This window comes from Panthera pardus, unplaced genomic scaffold (genome assembly GCF_024362965.1).
Source record: "Panthera pardus isolate Hobbes unplaced genomic scaffold, ASM2436296v1 HiC_scaffold_27, whole genome shotgun sequence".
Taxonomy (NCBI): Eukaryota; Metazoa; Chordata; class Mammalia; order Carnivora; family Felidae; genus Panthera; species Panthera pardus.
Genome location: NW_026526843.1, coordinates 111,952,012 through 111,970,579, shown reverse-complemented (window position 1 = coordinate 111,970,579; position 18,568 = coordinate 111,952,012). Strand labels below are relative to the sequence as shown.

General features: G+C 40.8%; 1 protein-coding gene across 3 annotated transcripts in view; it reads left to right on the top strand.

Moving 5' to 3' along the window:
• Positions 1-827: 827 nt before the first annotated feature.
• The window catches only part of TXLNG (taxilin gamma), a 53,930-nt gene continuing 36,189 nt past the window's right edge, over positions 828-18,568 (top strand). The window contains exon 1 of one of the 3 annotated variants that reach the window (XM_019417995.2): positions 828-984. In XM_019417995.2, the coding sequence (XP_019273540.1) occupies positions 883-984 (102 nt within the window). In that variant the 5' untranslated portion in view covers positions 828-882. Of the gene's footprint in view, positions 985-1,966; positions 2,087-18,568 lie in introns of those variants that run through there. The other 2 variants (XM_019417993.2, XM_053891813.1) reach the window with 2 other exon arrangements.

The following is an 18,568-nucleotide window of genomic DNA, read 5'->3' as shown; positions in this document are numbered from 1 at the left end:
GATGGAAACAGGGAATATTTCTGAGCAAAACTGCACCTCCCGCCCCAATCCTGTCAAGAAAATAAAATCGATTCAGCAAACTCCGTTTAAAAATTTCAATAACGAAACGACTAGCGGAGAAAATAGGATACATTCAACATGTATTAAGTATGGAGAACTGTGTTAGAAGACCGGGCGGTTCAGTCAAGGTGAATAGGACACAGCACCCACCCCGCAGCTCGGGACAGGTAAACAGCTCTGGTAGAAGAGCAGGACTCGGGGCAGGTGTCCCAGCCAGAGACCTCAAATTCTGAAAGCTAGTCCATCTCTCCCGCCGCGAAAGTCACGATTTCCCCTTATCCCTAAATAATTTAGCATCAATTCCGAAGAGGAGCAACAGAAATAAAAACACAACAACGTATGCCCACTCAGCTCCCTCCCAAACACTGCAATATTTCTAAACTTTTCCCTCAGGATAATAAAGAGTACCTTCCGGTACCGATTCATCGATTCCAGAAAACTACAAGTCCCAGTAGGCTGCATGTGCAGCTCAGAGGATAGTCTCCCCGTTTCAGAATGCCGCCTTATGCTCCAATCCTGAGCTGGGTCTGTGAGCCGTGGCCGCGCGGCCTGCTGGGACTTGCAGTCCGCTTCAGAGTCCCTCTCCCTGTCTGCGCAGGCTCGCGCGGCCTGTGTTCGCCCTTCGGCCCTGCAAAAGCCCAGCCCAGGCTTCAATGCTCCCCACCCCCATCCCGCTCCATCCCCTCGGGGGCCAACCTCCTCCGGTCACGTGGCAAGCTTTCATGCGGCGATTGGCCGTGGGGGTTCAGGGGCGGGGCGCGGGGGCCCTGAAAGGTTCCGTGCCCCTTGTCGGGCCGCTTGTTTGGCTGCTGCCGTCACCTCATGGCGACGCGAGTAGAGGAGGCAGCGCGGGGAAGAGGCGGCGGCGCCGAAGAGGCTATTGAAACCGGACGGGGCGGACGGCGACGCAGCCCGCGGCAGAAGGTCAGTGTGGGAGGCGTCCGCGTTGTTGCCGGCAGGGGAAATGCTCGGGCTAGCTCTTTCGGGGTCCACATCTTCGCTCTCTCCGGTTACCTTTAGCCACGGGACGAACATCCGGCCCTTTTCCCTCCCGGGGGTGACGACAGTGGGAGCAGGTGGGGGGGGGGGACTGGGACCGGGATGGATGGGGTGGGAGGAAGCGATGGTTGGGGTTTCGAGGCGCGTGGCAGACGCGGGGAGAGGGCAGGGGGCGCAGCCCGGTGTGAGGGGGAGGGGGTGCGAGGCGGGGGCGCACCAGGTGTGACAGCCACGTGCGGCCGGCGCCGGGGAGCCCCGGTCGCCAGGTGTTCCTTCTCCCAGCCCCCGCCCTCGGCGTGTTCTCGGTGCTCCCTGTGTTCCCCGCGCTGGGCGCCGCCGTCGGGGGGCTGCCCGGGTCAGTGACCGGTCCTGCTCTTACCGGGCAGGTGCGCAGGGCGCGCTGCGGGGTGCGCCGGGGCGGCGCGGGCGAGGCTGTTGCGCAGTAAGATAACCGCGCGGGAGCCGGGGTTGCACTGCGCCCCCCTTCCCCCGCCCCCTCTGCGCTCCCCGCCACTGCGCGGGCGGGCGAGCGCCGCGGGGCTGGGAGGACCGTTCGGCTCCCGGCCCTGGGGCTCATCTCTGGGCGCCACCGGCCTGGTTACACGTGGGGCCGGCGATGGGAAGACGATGCTGGAGGACCTGGGTCCCGCAGAGTTGGGGGCAGCATCGCGTGATAGCCGGTCTTCCCATTTTAGCCTCCCTCCTCCTTCTTGCTCTTTATTTCCCCTCCTTTTTTTTTTCTTTCCTTTTTTTCTTTTTCTTTTTTTTGGGGGGGTGAACGGAAACTTGACCGCCTCCCCCACCCTGGCCTTTGGTCTCTGTTAATCTGGGAGGCAGGCTGGACCGTTCCCCTTGCCTTACTTGACTCACGTCAAGGAGTTTTCAGTGTCTCCCTGGATACAGGAAAATCGAGACCTTCAGAATGGGAGAATTCCACTTGTTCTGGAGTCAGTGGGTGGAGTTCGAAAAAGATTGCACAACAAATGGGGTACAGGGCTTTCAGGACCCAGGAGTGGAAATCCGCAGGGTAAGGCGCTGGAAAGGTGAAAACCCTGTCTCTTTTTCCTTACAGTGGAACATATTGAAACGTTCAACCTGTTGGACGTCCTGCTTGATCACTCGGGGCTGTTTAATATTACTTAGTTATGTGTTTGAATACTCTCAAAAATCACCCCTGTGTGAAATTACGAAATATTTTTCTAATGCGAATTTACCATCTTGAAAAAGAACAAAGGTTTGGTTTACATCTGAGCAAAGTGTCAAGAATTGGCTTTGGGGGGCCTGTTTCTAAGGTCGGGTATTTTCATGTCTTTCTGCATAAGGGTGTTACTACTTCTCAGTTACTTCTTTTTCTCTCCCTCTCTTTGTACTGTAAAATAAAGATCCAGTACTTGAAGGAATGAAAGAGAAGCTGTGGACCGAATGTACTCTAGGGATTCAGAACTGTCACTTTGGACACTTCATTTATTCCCTGAGAGTGGGGAGCCAATCTCAGTGTTTGATTTCATAGGCCTCCCAGGGGAGGACTCCGATTAAAAAGCCACTACAGTTGAGGACATAAGTTCCCTTTTATGCCACTGGGATAAGGACCAGAAGTCTGAATTAGGAACTGAGGTTTAATCAACTAGCATTTTAAATGACCAAGATAAGAGGTAACGACCCTTTGAGGCAGCACTCTGGGTTACAGCTGGATATGAATAGTCATGTGTGTCTGTACTGTCTCATTTTTGTTTACTTATCTCATGTACCTTTTTTTTTTTTTTTTTTTTTTTTTTTTGCTCATGTTTTTCTGGGCATCATTTTTCCTTTTGATTTCCACTTGACTATGACATGGAATTGAAATACATGATTAAGTATTAGTTTTTGAATTTTCGTTTAAAAAAAACTAGGTGACTATCTTGTGTCTGCAAAAATCACTTGTTTATGACCCTTAATTTTTTTTATTTTCTCTGGGTTATCAACTTGAAAAATATATTCCTAATTATAACTTGACTTGTACTCTATTTTCAGGAAGCACAAATGATGTTTAACTAATCGGCATGTTTTCAAAATATTGAAAGAATTAAAGGAAAAGTGGTCACTTTGGTTACATTATGGGACTTAAAGTGAAAAACAATCGCAGATGGGCTTTATTGGTTCCTAGTTGTTTGAACCATCTACTTAGTCCTTCACCAGCTCAGTTAATTGTGTCATTGTTTCATAACTACATTCATTGAATAGTCTGTTGAGGTAACTCTTTTCTTCTGAAGTTAATACTCGTACATTTCTAGGGATCTCTTGAATTGTCTAAAGTGCTGTCTGACATGATGATAGTCACTAGCTGCATATGGTGGTTTAAATATTAATTGAAATTGAATAAAATTAAATATTCCATTCCTCATCCATACTAGCTACATTTCAAGTGTTTAGTAGCCAGTGTGGCTAGTGGCTACCGTATTAGAGCAGATCAAAAATATTTACATCATGGCATAAAATTGTGTTTGACAACATTGGTCTGAAAAGATAGGATATACGCGGTCATGTATTCCAGGCATTTTTTACCCTCTTCCGTGGGCCTCTTGTCTACGCTTGGCTCCGGAGAGTCCATTCTGCTAGTCTTCTGGCGGTTTTCTCCAGGCATTTTTTAGAACACCAAGATCATTACTTTCTAAATTTCTATATAGTATTTGTTTTAGAAGGTTGAATTTTTAAAAAATTCATACTCTTTTTGAGCAGTTTTAGGTTACAGAAAAATCGAGCATAAATTACAGAGTTCCCATACATTTCCTCACACAGCCCGTTACCCCTATTATTTACATCTTGCAGTAGTATGGTGCTTTTGTTAGAATTGATGAGTCAATTTTGATACATCGCTATTAACTAAAGTCCATAATTTGCATTGGGGTTCATTCTTCGGGTTATACATTCAGAGAGTTTGGACAAATGTATAATGTCATGTATCTACCATTATAGTATTCTATGGAATAGTTTTCACTGCCCTGAAAATCCGCTGTTTATCCCTCCCTCTATTCCCTCCAGACTACTGGCAGCCACTGATCTTTTCACTGTCTCTGTAGTTTTGCATTTTTCCAGAATGTCTAAGGTAGGTTTTTTTTTTTTCCCCAATACTAGATTTTTGCTTGGGAATATTAAAAATTATTTAACTACTGTTAAACTTATTTTTAGGTCAGTAAACCATTTGGAAGGATAAAGATAGGTAACCAAGGCTCAAATTAGCAAAATCTTACATCTACATAGTGCCCCATAATTTTTACAGCATATTTGCACATACGTTAACTCTTTCAGCATTACTGGATGCTATGGAGAAGGCTGGGCAGCTGTCGTTGCCCTCATTTAAAGATGACAAACTACTCAGCAAGGTCTAATAATTTGCCCAAGGGATGAAGCCGAGTCTGGAACCCAATACCCTTTCATCTAGACTGTGGTAATAAGTACTGTACTATCAGGTGAATAGTATGGATTTTGGAGTCAAGACTCTTGACTCTGCCATTTACTAGCTGTGCAAGCTTGGGTGAGTTTCTCAATCTTTCTGAGCCTCCATTGCATCATATGTAAAGTGATGATGATGCTGACACCTACCATATAGGATTGTTGTGAAGAGTAACAGTTGATGGAGAGTGTTCAGCACAGTCCTGGGACTGGGCATGTAGAATTTTATTTGATCTGGCAGGGAGAATATATGAAAGATCCATTCCTCTTGCTTTTAGTGTGCTATTAATTTTGTAAATCCATCTTCCAACCTTTGTATTCTTCTCTCTTCCCAGAATCTCTCTGTGATAGATGAAATGAGGAAAAGTCCAGTCAGGGTGTAGCAAGAGTGTGGGGTAGGAAGAAACCATTTCACTATTTTGTTTTTTCTCCCCAGTTGTGGATTTGAATATCCACTCTTTTGGCACAGAGATTAAATAATAAGAATCGAAGTGATCTTCTATTGACAACATTGTTGTCTGTCATCAAACTTCGGTAAATTTCGTTTTCAAGGGGAACCAAAGAGGCAGCAGTAATGAGAGCAGACCAGATATAACACATTCCTTTACTAATACCATGTTTTTAGATCTTAATATGCCACATTTGTTTACTGTTACTGGAAGATGTTTTGTATATTATGTGTTTCATTTATATCGGTCTTGACTAGAGAATTTTTTTTCTCAATTGAAGTATAGTTGACACACAATGTTACATTAGTTTCAGGTGTACAACTTACTGATTCAGCAAGTCTGTACTTGATGTTGTGTTCACCACAAGTGAAGCTACCCTCTGTCACCATACAGTGCTGTTATAATACCTTTGACTGTATTCCTTATGCTGTACCTTTCATTCTGGTGACGTATTCATTCCATAACTAGAAGCTTGTACCTCTCACTCCCCTTCACCCATTTTGCCCACCCCCCCCCCCCCCGGCAGTCCTCAGGTCTCTGTATTTATGGATATGTTCGTGCTTTTTATTTATTTTTTTTTAGATTCCACATACAATGAAGTCATGGTATTTGTCTTTGACTTACTTCACTTACCATAATGCCCTCTAGCACCATACAGTTGATTAGAGAAATTTTATGGAGGAATGTATATGTCAAATCTAGATGTCATGAAACAGGGTGTGTATGATTTGCTTTTGTGTGGGATTCTTCACAGAAGGATTCACTATAATAGATTTTTCAATAGATGTTCTGTTCAGATTTTAACACTTTACAGAGAGGTGTGTTTCAAAGGAAAGAAATTTGAGTCCTCACTGTTTCCTGCAGTGTGCTGGGAATTAAAATGTGCTTCCATTCTAGTGTCTGCAGAGTAGGTGGTATCCCCAGGTGTATAGATACGGCATCTGAGGCTCAGTCAAAAAACAAAAAAACTTGCCTAAATAACATAGCTCAGAGTTGGTGAAGTTGGCCCAGCGTTGATATATAATTGTGCAACTGATAGGCCCTACTGCATGGACAGTTTCTGCTTACCTAGCAAGTTTTAATCTAATATCCCAAAGAAACTCCTTTACCTTTTCCTCCCCTTCCCAGTCCTTTTCCCTTCCCTCAATTCTTTTTTGCTTGGTTTTAAACTAATTATCACTCATATGCCATGTGTCTTGTGTTTTCAGCGCATTTCTCGATAGTCAATACAAACATCCACCTTGTTAAATGTAAGCAAAACTTGGTGGTGGGTGAAAAGAGAAATAATTTTTGCTAAATGAAAACAGATTATAAAGGGTGGGTCGGATCTTTGGGGGTATAGAAAAGCTATTGTAATCTAGGAAGTTTTGAGGGGAGTTTTGAGCCTTACAGGTTTCATAGCTTTTGTTTCATGGTCGACTTTAAGATAAATGATAAAGAATGCTTTAATTCCCCGCAGAAACACCTCTAAATGTAATTTGGACAAATGAAAAGAGGGTTTAGAAAGTCCTTTTTTTAAAAACCTATCTTTTTTTTTTTTTTTAATGTTTATTTTGAAAGAGAATGATCGCGCACACATGAGCAGGGGAGTGGCAGAGAGAGAGGGAGGGAGAGAGAATCCCAAGCAGGCTCTGTGCTCAGCGCAGATCTCACAAACTGTGAGATCATGACATGAGCCGAAATCAAGAGTCTGGTGCTTAACCGACTGAGCCACCCAGGCTCCCCTAAATTACCTGTCTTAAAGTCCACACAACACAGTGTTAACAAAGAACTAAAGTGGTCTGGGTAAGTAGGACAGGAAAAAAGAAATAGCTTGATGTTCAGAGGTGCATCATAGTTGGTAAATGTGGAGCTGGTGAAGTGTGACTTCATGAAATTGGGATGGGGTGTTCCATTTAGGTAACTCATAAAAGTAGGAGATCATTTTACATCTCAGGAGTCTGTGGCTTGAAGATGCTAATTTTGTGACCCAGGCCCTTCCCCTCTGCAAAATCGGTCAAGTCCAAGCATATTTCAGTAGCTTTGGGCATTAAAATTTTTGGGTTTCCTGATACTTTTGCTTCCTAGATAGGTGTTTAAGTTAATGCAGGTATCTCTCAGATTGCAGATTATCATTGGGTTACAGTTTTAGAGCTAGAAGTGATTTTACAAATCAGAGTCTAGCACCCTTTATTTTTATAAAATAAATAGCCATAGAAGTTACATGTGAAATCTAATGCCATCATCCTTGTTTTATTTTTTTTTTTTAAATTTTTTTTTTTTCAACGTTTTTTTATTTATTTTTGGGACAGAGAGAGACAGAGCATGAACGGGGGAGGGGCAGAGAGAGAAGGAGACACAGAGTCGGAAAGAGGCTCCAGGCTCCGAGCTGTCAGCCCAGAGCCTGACGCGGGGCTCGAACTCACGGACCGCGAGATCGTGACCCGGCTGAAGTCGGACGCTTAACCGACTGCGCCACCCAGGCGCCCCCCATCATCCTTGTTTTAAAAGGCAAATGATGTGCACATTCTAATATAGATGTTAGCACCTACCACTGGAGATGGTAACACTACTGCCAGGGAGGCCATAAGGCTACAGAAGCTGTGTCGCAACTAGACCTTTTCCGGATCTGTTTGCTCACTCTTGGCTTCTTCACCAGTGGGGGAAATCAGGTTCCCTCATCCTAACTTCAGCACTGGTTTCCCTCTTTCTCATTTACTATTAATGCCTCCATGTGCTCTCCGTCCTCCAAACATATTGCAACAGATCATCCTGGAGCCTTTTGCTGCCAAAAATTAGGAGTTGGGACAACTAGCACTTACTACCTCCAATTTTTTTTTTTTTTTTTAATTTTTTTTTTTTCAACGTTTTTTATTTATTTTTGGGACAGAGAGACACAGAGCATGAACGGGGGAGGGGCAGAGAGAGAGGGAGACACAGAATCGGAAACAGGCTCCAGGCTCCGAGCCATCAGCCCAGAGCCTGACGGGGGCTCGAACTCACGGACCGCGAGATCGTGACCTGGCTGAAGGACGCTTAACCGACTGCGCCACCCAGGCGCCCCAACTACCTCCAATTTTTATCCCTCCTCAGAACTCTTATTTCTCTGGCTTTATTTATGTTTTAATTTATTCATTATTTGGGTAACTACTTTATTGAGGTATAACTCACATACCATACAATTCACCCACTTAAACGATACAGTTCAGTGATTTTTAGTGTATTCACAGAGTTGTGTGACCATCACCACATTTATTTTATTTTTTGAATTGGGAAGTGTTCCCCCCCCCTTTTTTTTTAATACTTACTTTTGAGAGAGAGCAAGCAGGGGAGGGGCAGAGAGGGGGACAGAGGATATGAAGCAGGTTCCATGCTGACAGCATCGCAGGGCTCGAACTCATGAACCATGAGCTCATGACCTGAGCTAAAGTGGGATGCTCAACTGACTGCACCACCCACGTGCCTCAACATATTAATTTTTGTTTTAATGTTTTTTAAATTTATTTTTGAGAGAGTGTGAGCAGTGGGGGGGACAGAGGATCCGAAGCAGGCCCCACGCTGACAGCAGAGAGCCCATGTGGGGCTGGAACTCAGGAACCATGAGTTCATGACCTGAGCCAAAGTCGGACACTCAACCTACTGAGCCACCCAGGTGCGCGCGCCCCCCCCCCCCACGTTTATTTTTTAATATAACCTTGGAAGAACGTATTCTTTGGAATGATACAGACAAAACTAAGAATTCAGTCTCTGCTTTCCAAGCCCTAGGTTCATGTCTGAACACAAACTAGCTAAAATTGCCTTATCAAGTGAGCCTATTTGTTCATCATACCTGCCTGTAAGACAGTTCTGAGGATTAAATGAGGAGAAGCGTATCAAGTACTGTTGGAGAGGTTTCTGAATGAGCCAGAGGAAATGGCACTCCTCTCCCTGTTCACACTAGGTCCTGTGGCCATGTTCTCTAGAGATGGATCTGTTTGGTTAAGGGTGCCAAGATAAGGACCTCCCTTAGACCATGGTTTGGCCAAGCTGGCCTTTTAGTCTGTCTCTCTTCCTGTTCTGCCACAGCCAGGACAGCAGTTCTCAAACTTTTTGGTTTCAGAATCTTTTTTGAGAACCCCAAGGTGCTTTTGTTTTTGTGGGTTACAGCTAGTATTTCACATATTAGATATTAAAACAAATTTTAAATTATTATTCATTTAAAATGAACTAATGTTGTACCAGTTATCTATTGTTGTATAACTTAGTGCTTGAAACAACATTTATGATCTCACTGTTTCTATAGGTCAGGGGTGTGGGTGTGGCTTAGCTGGGTCCTCTGCTTTAGGATCTTGTGGACTATTGTCATCTGAAGGCTTAATGGGGATGGATCCATGTCCTAGTTCACTCATTGTAATTGTTGGCAGGATTCAATTCCTCATGAGCTGTTGGATCGAGGCCTCCCTTGGTTCCTTGCCACATGGGCCTTTCCATCTGCATCTCACAACATGGCTGCTGGTTTCATCAGAATGAGCAAGAATGTCAGCACAAGAGAAGGAAGTTGCAGTCTTTTGTCACATAACCATACAAGTGACATCCCCTCACTTTTGCCAGATTCTTCATTAGAAGTTAGTCACTAGGTCTAGCCACATTCGAGGGGAGGGGATTATACAAGATTGTGAATATGAGGAGGATCACTGGGATCATTGGGAACCGTGTCAGAAGCTGCCTACCACATATTAACCTAATGTTTTTTGAAAATTAAAAATTACTGATTTTCCAAAGTAAAAGAACAGACTCCTAAATACAGAGAACAAACTGGTGTTGCCAGAGGGGATGTGGGTGGGGTAATGGGTGAAATAGATCAAGGGAATTAAAGTGAGAAGAATGGCATTCTTCTCTGCCCCTCCCCCACTCATGCTTTGTCTCTCTCTGTCTCAAAAATAAACATTAAAAAAAATTGGTTTACCAAATTGTGTTGATTTTCCAAATGTTGACACATTTTGTTATATAATATCAAAATCCTGTTAATATCACCACTGATGTCCTCTGCAGAGTCTTTTTTTAACAATGTTATATTAGTTTCAGGTGTACAGCATAGTGATTTAATAATTCTATACATTACTTAGTGCTTATGACCTTAAGTGTAGCCTCCATATGTCACCGTACAGTGTTACTACAATATTATTGACTACATTCCCTATGTTGTACAGTAAAGTCTTAAGTATTGGGAAGCTGTCAAACTTATGGTAGCACATAGTTTTCAGAAATTCTCAATTTTGCTTAAAAACTCAATTGTTATCATTGGCAATAAATACTGTCAGTTGTTTGCCTTGAAGTAACAAGCTCAGTGTATATATTTTGGAGATTACATCTGCCAAATACCCAAGTCTGAATAAACAAGCACGGGTTGGTTATCTTTAAAAAAAAAAAAAAAAAAGAAAGAAAAGAAAAGAAAAAAAGGTGATGAAAAAAGCTGCTGGTTGGGCTTATAATTCAAGCAACCGCATTAGTGGTTTTCTTCAAGATCCACTCATGCTTTGGTGCGCAGCAGAAGTGCTTTATGTGTACTTTATGTGTTGTCACACAGAGATAAAAAGATGTGTAGCCATTGGTTGAGATTTAATAAAAATTCGTAATTTTTACTGTTTCCTCAAGGGCATTTTTAGTCGCCCGCCCCCCCCCCCCCCCCACAACTTTGAGTACACGGTGTTGAAGAAAATGATGACTTAAGAGTTTGATGCCGCTACGTTGACTTTGTTCTAAGAAGGCAGCACTGGTATTATTTACTGCTTTTGTACCATTAGTGCAAATGTTAACACCAAAAGACAAATAATATCTCCATATTACTATGAAAATTATGTTTGAGCTTGCACACTACTGTGAAGGGTTCATGGGGACCATACTTTGAGAACCACTGTCCATGAGTTTTATTGGAAGTGGGCTCTGCTTTTCCTTGTTGTTTCCCAAGACAATTCTGTCAGAAGAGAATAGGTTTATTTTTCCTGGGCCTTTTCCTAAGACTTGTTCTAGGAATGTGGAATCCCAATTATTACTGACTCAAGTGCTTTATCTTGCTAAGGGGGCAATTCAGTAATCCTTAGCAACCAGAATTTTTTTTTTTTACAATTCCTAATGGCCAATATAAAGTTACGTTTTATTTGCTAAAGGCTTAAAGAACATTCTAAACCAAAATACATTCATCATGATTCGTGAGTGTGTGTGTGCACGCGCGGGGGGGGGGGGGGGGGGGGCTAAAATATACATAACATAAAATTTACCATTTTTTAATGTTTATTTTGAGAGAGTGCATGTGTGCGCATGTGGGGGAGAGGCAGAGAGAGAGAGAGAGAGTGCACACGTGAGAACACCAGGCAGGCTCCTCGCTAAGAGTAGGGACAAGAGCAGGGACTGGATCTCATGAACCAGATCCAGGTGAGATCCTGAGCTGAAAGCAAGAGTCGGACGCTTAACTGACTGAGCCACCCAGGCGCCCCTAAAATTTACCATTTTAACCATACAGTTCAGTGGCATAAATTATATCAGTTACGTTAACAGTGTTGTGCAAACAACACAATCATCCATCTCCAGAACTTTTTCATCTTCCCAAACTGAAATTCTGTATTCCATTCCCCCTGACCCAGACCCTGGCAACCATTATTCTATTTTCTTTCTCTGTGTATTTGACTACTGTCAGTATGTCATATAAATGGAATCATACAGTGTTTGTCTTTTTGTGTCTGGCTTTTTTTCACTTAAGATGATTCTTTTTTTGTAAGTTTATTTAAGTAATGTCTACACCCAATTTGGGGCTCAAACTCCTAACACCTACATCAAGAGTTGCATGCTCTTCCACCTGAGGCAGCCAGGTGCCCCGCCTTAACATGGTATTTTCAAGGTTCATCCATGTTCTAGCATGTGTCAAAATTTTCCTGTTTAAGGCTAAATAATATTCTAATGTATGTATTATATGCCACATTTCATTTATCTGTCTGTGAACACTTGGGTATTCGTCATGATTCTTAACTTCAAATGTGATTCTTTAGGACACCCCCCATAGAGGCATTACTTCCAAGCTCAGTAAATGCAGGTCTCAAATAACGGGCTTTTCCCCTCTTCCTACTTTTCTCCCTAGTTTATCTGTATAATGGGGTGATGTTCTCACTATCTTAGAACTGTAAGGTTAAAGTAAATAATGTACTTAAAATGTCTAGCGTATAACAATTAATAAATGTTAGGTTTATTCTTTCCTTAGCCTTATGTATATTATGTTAACCCTGTTTTGTAAATTCCATGTATCTCAAACAGTAGACTTAGATTTTTTCAGTTTATTTTAATTGAGGTAAAATGGTAATATCACATATTAGTTTTAGATGTACAATGTAATAATTCAGCATTTGCATACACTACGAAGTGATTGTTACAATAAATCTATTTACCATCTGTCACCATACAGTTGACCTCCTTTACCCTTTTGCCCACCTCCAGCTCCCTTCCTCTCTAATAACCACTGATCTGTTCTCTGTATCTATGAGTTTTGTTTTTTCGATTCCACATATAAGTGAAATCATAGGGTTTTTGTCTTTCTCTGACTTATTTCACTTAACATAATACCCTCTAGGTCCATCCATGTTGTTGCAAATGGAAAGATTTCATTCTTTTTTATGGCTGAATAATAACTGCATTGTGTATATACCACATCTTCTGTATCCATTCCTCCACTGATGGACACTTAGATTGTTTACTTATCTTGGCTATTGTAAATAATGCAGTGAACATAGGGATGCATATATCTTTTCAAATTTGTATTTTCATTTTCTTGAGATAAATACACAGAAGTGAAATAGCTGGATCATATGGTAGTTCTACTTTTTTTTTTTTTTTAATTTTTTAAATGTTTGTTTATTTTTGAGAGAGAGAGCACGAGCAAGGGAAGGGCAGAGAGAGAGAGACAGAGACAGAGAGAGAGAGACACACAGAATCCAAAGCAGGCTCCAGGCTCTGAGCGCTCAGTGCAGAGCCTGACACGGGGCTCGAACTCACGAACTGTGAGATCATGACCTGAGCTGAAGTCGGACGCTTAACTGACTGAGCCACCCAGGCACTCCCTTCAGTTTTTTGTTTTTTTTTTTTAACTTATAAAGTGATTTGGCAGATATCCTAGCCATAGTTATAAATTGAGGCCAAGTTTAAATGAGATATTCCAATTTTCAGAATTGTTTTAAGAAGGAAGTAAATGAGAACTGCTACCCAGCCTCATGCTTAGTAGATCTTCTATAATCCAGTAGAAGATGTGTGTATAAAGATGGGACAGACCCAGAGGTATAGAGCAGGGTGAAGGGAAAAGATGACATGAAACAGGAACTCTTGCCATCTTTAGACCTAATCTTGGGGGTGTATTGGTAGAATAATGGGTATAATACTCTGATGTCACCCCAAAATTAATCAAAATTAAATCAGTCAACTTCAAAGTTTTTTTTTTTTACTGAAATTACTACATTCACATAATAAAAAATAAAATAGAACCAAAAAATACAAAATTAAAAGTAAGCCTTCCTTCTTTTCCAGCTTCTAAACCCCCATCCATTGTGAACAATTTTGAGGATATCCTCAGAAAATTTTTACCAATATACTGGCTTGTATATGAATACTTCTTAAATTTATACTGAGACATTCATCCTGCACTAGATGTTTGTCTTTTTCCTTAGTTATACCTTGGAGATCTGTCCATATTTTATTTACTTACTCCTTTATTTTAGAGCATGAGAGAGAGGGAGAGAGAGAATCTTCCGTGGAGCCAGTCGTGGGGCTCAGTCTCATTACCATGAGATCATGACTTGAGACAAAGTCAAGAGTCAGATGCTTAACCAACTGAGCCACCCAGGCGCCCCTGAAGATCTGTGCATATTGATGTGGATCTGCCTTATTCTTTTGAAAAGCTGTGCAGTTCTACCTTGTATGGATGAGCATTATTTATTTAACCAATTCCTTACTGGTAGACAGGTGGTTTTGCATGGTAAGAGTCAGTAATTTGGTGAATAGCCTTTTTTGCCTTTGAGTGAGAATGTCTCTTGAATAAACTAGCCATGGAATCACTAGGTGAAAGTGAATATGTACTCAGACATTGGTAGATACTGCTAAATACCCCTACAAAATGAATACTCTGCTAATTTAGACTCCCCAGGACTGTACTGAGGGACATGTTTGCCCACGTGAAGGTTTGTTTTGTGGTAGGTTAAAGATTATTTATTTGCATTTCTTTGATCTCGAATGAGGTTAAATATGTTCTTTAACTGTGATCTGCTTGTTCACAAACTCTTGCAAATTGGGTCTCTGACTCATTTGAAGCCTGTACAAATGTGGCCTTTTAGCTGGTCCAATGTTTTCAGTTACTATTTAGTAAATTGATCTTCCTCTCCTTTAAAAAAATAAAATAACTTTTGTGCTTCTTGATTTATTTAGAAAGGGCTTTCCCATGCCAAGATTATGGAAAAAAATTTCACTTAGGACTTCTAGTGCTTTGTGGTTTTCATTTTTTTCAGTCTTGGTGCATCTGGAGGGATGCTACAGGATATCATTCTTTTTCTCCCAAATGGTTTGGAAAATATCGGAAATCACTTCTTTTCTTTTCTTTTCCTTTCTTTTCCTTTCTTTTCAAGTGATTTTATTGGTGAAATTTGTTTTGTTTGATTTTTTTTATTTTTTTTATTTATTTTATTTTATTTTTTAAGAGAGAGCACACATGCACACTAGAGAGTGGGGGGAGGGGCAGAGAGAGAGGAGGATAAGAGGATCCAAAGCGGGGCTCGATTTCACTAATGGTGAGATCATGACCTGAGCTGAGGTCTTAACTAACTGAGCTACCCAGGCAACCCAATCATTTTATTTTCTTTACCAATTTGAAATGACACCATTTAAAAAAATATAGTGAATTCCCACATATGGTTCTGCATGGTCTGTTTTGGAAGACAGTGCTATATAATTAGGAATTCTCAGACAAGTATTTCATGCCTGAGATAAAAATAAGGACTCATCTGTGGGAGTTTGTATTTTGACATATTAGGAGTTTATCGTCTTAAAGAATATAGGCATACTATAGGGACGTACACCAAAATATGCTTATATTCTAGTACACGGTAATATATCCTTTTATCTGTTAAAAATTAAAACTCTTTCATTTCATTTCTTTGTTCTAACACAGTAAATCTACTAAAGGAGGTATCGAGTTATCTAATGCATATCTTAAAGGCTTTGGTCCAAGATGATTGAAACAGAATTTTGAGATGAATGATTGATACAGTGTTAACTGTGTGGAAAAGTTTGCTATCCAGAATAATTCTTTTAAAGACTAAAATAGCTTTACTATATTAACTATTTTAAATGACTTATATAAAGCCAAAATCACTTTTCTAATTTAGAAAAGTACATGAAACCCCCACCAACTCCATCCACCTATTTAAGAAAATTAAAAAGCACATGAAAATGTACATTTTTAATAAGTTTGTAAAATTTGTATTTGGAAATGTAAAAGCTTCTCAGAATGGATATGTTTAGGAAGGAGGTTCATATTTTAAAAACCAACCAAGGCTGATAGTGGATGTCTGGAGAGATACAGAGTATCTTTGGTACGTTTCAGGATTTCCTCCTGCAGTCCTTCCTTTGCTGGCCTGCCCTGAGCCTGGTAAGTATGTACTCTTGTCCTCACATTCCTGTTTGGCAGTTGACACTCTTAGGGCGAATTATTAGAAACCTAGGGTTGAAGAGATTTTTAGACATAATTTAGTTTATCCTAAGACACAAAAAAGTAAAATAACAAAAACCTTAATGCCTTAAATAATCACTTAAAATTATTTAAAGATATCCTTACCTCCTGGGAATGCAAGCTGGTGCAGCCACTCTGGAAAACAGTATGGAGGTTCCTCAAAAAACTAAAAATAGAACCCAACGACCCAGCAATTGCACTATTAGGCATTTATCCATGGGATACAGGTGTGCTGTTTCGAAGGGACTCATGCATCCCCATGTTTATAGCAGCACTATCAGCAATAGCCAAAATATGGAAAGAGCCCAAATGTCCATCGATGGATGAATGGATAAAGAAGATGTGGTACATATATATAATGGAGTATTACTCGGCGATCAAAAAGAATGAAGTCTTGCCATTTGCAACTACGTGGATGGAACTGGAGGGTATTATGCTAAGTGAAATTAGAGAAAGACAAAAATATGACTTCATGTGAGGACTTTAAGAGACAAAACAGATGAACATAAGGGAAGGGAAACAAAAATAATATAAAAACAGGGAGAGGGACAAAACAGAAGAGACTCATTGAGAACAAACTGAGGGTTACTGGAGGGGGTGTGTGGGGGGGAGTGGGCTAAATAGGTAAGGGGCACTAAGGAATCTACTCCTGAAATCATTGTTGCACTATATGCTAACTAATTTGGATGTAAATTTTAAAAAATTAAATTAAAAAAAAAAAAAAGATATCCCTACCTCTGACTTAGGCCTGTGTCCCCTCCCTAAGTCCCAGAGTTAATCACTGCTAGAAATCTTAAAGCTTTTTCCCAGTGTTTTCCTAAATTCATCCTAGTATATCTAACATGCCATATATTTTTAGACATCCATTTAATTTGTTAGGCTTATTTTATAAACTGCATGAGAGATGTGTTTGACCTTTCATTTTTCAAGGCTAATGTATGAAATGAGGGGAGTTGTGTAATGGAGAAAACATAGGCTCTTGAGTTTGACCTGGTTTTGAATTTTGTGAGCTCCTTTTATTGACTTTAATATGATCGTGGGCAAGTTACTTTAACTCCCTAAGTTTCATTTTCCTTATTGGGGAAAATAAGCCCCGCCTGTCAGAGGGGAAGGTTAAATGGGGATAAGGGGCTTGCAGGTTCTGAAGGTTCACTTTGCCTACTTGATAAATTTTTCCACGACTGTTTGGGAACTTGAAGCTAGCTAAGATCTCTCCTCAGGAAAATATATACATGTGCAGTCTTTCCCACCTGCTCCCTCTGAAGGGCCACCCTAGCCCTCAGTGGCAATGACTGAGTGATTTCTGCTTTCAGCACATGCCTAGCACTGGTTGAAGGCATTCGATCTCATTTAAGCAAATGGTAGTTGAAATAATTAGGAAGTGAATGTGGGTGTTGGCTTTTTAGTTTTTTATTTAGACCAGTCTTATTAAAAGAACAGCCATTACTAAAAAACTTTTAAGCGCTTGAAACAAAATAAGCCAAAGAAATCTGGTTCTTTAGCTTTAGCAATATTTGAAAGAGCATAACTGAAAGTTTTAAATTTGAAAATTGTTCACCTTTCTCTTTATTATTATTCACAGAGTATAAGGGAAAGAAATTTATTTAAATATTTTTTTCTTCAGGCTTTTAATTCCCATGTGATCTCAGTTTCAAATGTATTGATGGAAAAAGCTTTTACACATAGTAGATGAATACAGTGTATGCATGTTTGCAAAAATTTTTAGCAATAGCGATTCTTTGCTCCTACAATTAATGATTGGTGAACTGGTGGCTATCATTTTGAAGGCATCTCTTCTTCACTTAAGGAGTCATCTTAGCTCCAAGTATTTAGACAATGGAAGGAAGGTTGAGAAATGTATCCTTTGACAGGAGGGGACTGGCTGGGGTGGAGGATTGCTAGGGTTTAGGGCTCCAGTAAACACTGCTCTGGCCGAATGGACCTGCTCTCTCAAGTGTCTTTCAAGCTGCAAGAGCTGTGTGTGCTGCTTATGACTGTAGACTCATAAAACAAAAATGTGATAGCTCATGTTTGATGATTTTCAGGGAAAAGTTCGTATAGAAATTTATCTTGAAACTACTTACTGTTGGTTTCATTTTCATTTGAGATTGGAATTTCAATAAACATTTCCTCCTCATTTTTCTTAATGATAGGTACTATGTTAGAGAACTGTATTCATCTTGGTATTTTTTTAAAAAAAACAACAAACTGTTATGAAGGTAACTCATGATCCCTAACTTGAAAGATAAAAATAGACCTGCTGTAAAAGCCTTGTGTTCCCCTCCAGCCCCACCCCATCAGTTTCTCGCCATCCCTCCATTAGTATGTTTCTTTGTATCCTTCCAGAGATTGTATATGATTCTCAATCATAAACTTATACCACCACCACCACCCCTCCCCCCCCCACACCCAAATTGTGGCATACAGTACATAGTACAGGGCATTTTTCTTTTTCCCTTTTCAGCTTATCCTTACAGATCAGTAATTATGTAACTACCTTATTGTTTTTTTAAATAGATGCAATAGTACTCTGCTGTATGGATGTACCGCATTGATCTATCCAGTCTGTTATTTTGGTAGGGTGTATGTAGTCATTTTATCTTATTTTATTTCATTTCATTTTATTTTACTTTATTTTTAAAGTTTATTTGAGAGAGAGCGTGCACACACACGTGAACAGGGGAGGGGCATCAAGAGAGGGGACAGAGAATCTGAAGTGGGTCCCACACTGATGGCAGAGAGCCCAATGCAGGGCTTGAACTCACCAATGGTGAGATCATGTCCTGAGCTGAAGGCAGATGCTTAAACCAACTGAGCCACCCAGGTGCCCCTATTGATTTAAGTATAGTTCACATGCGATATTAGTGTCAGCTGTACCATGTAGTGATTCAGCATTTATGTACATTACATAATG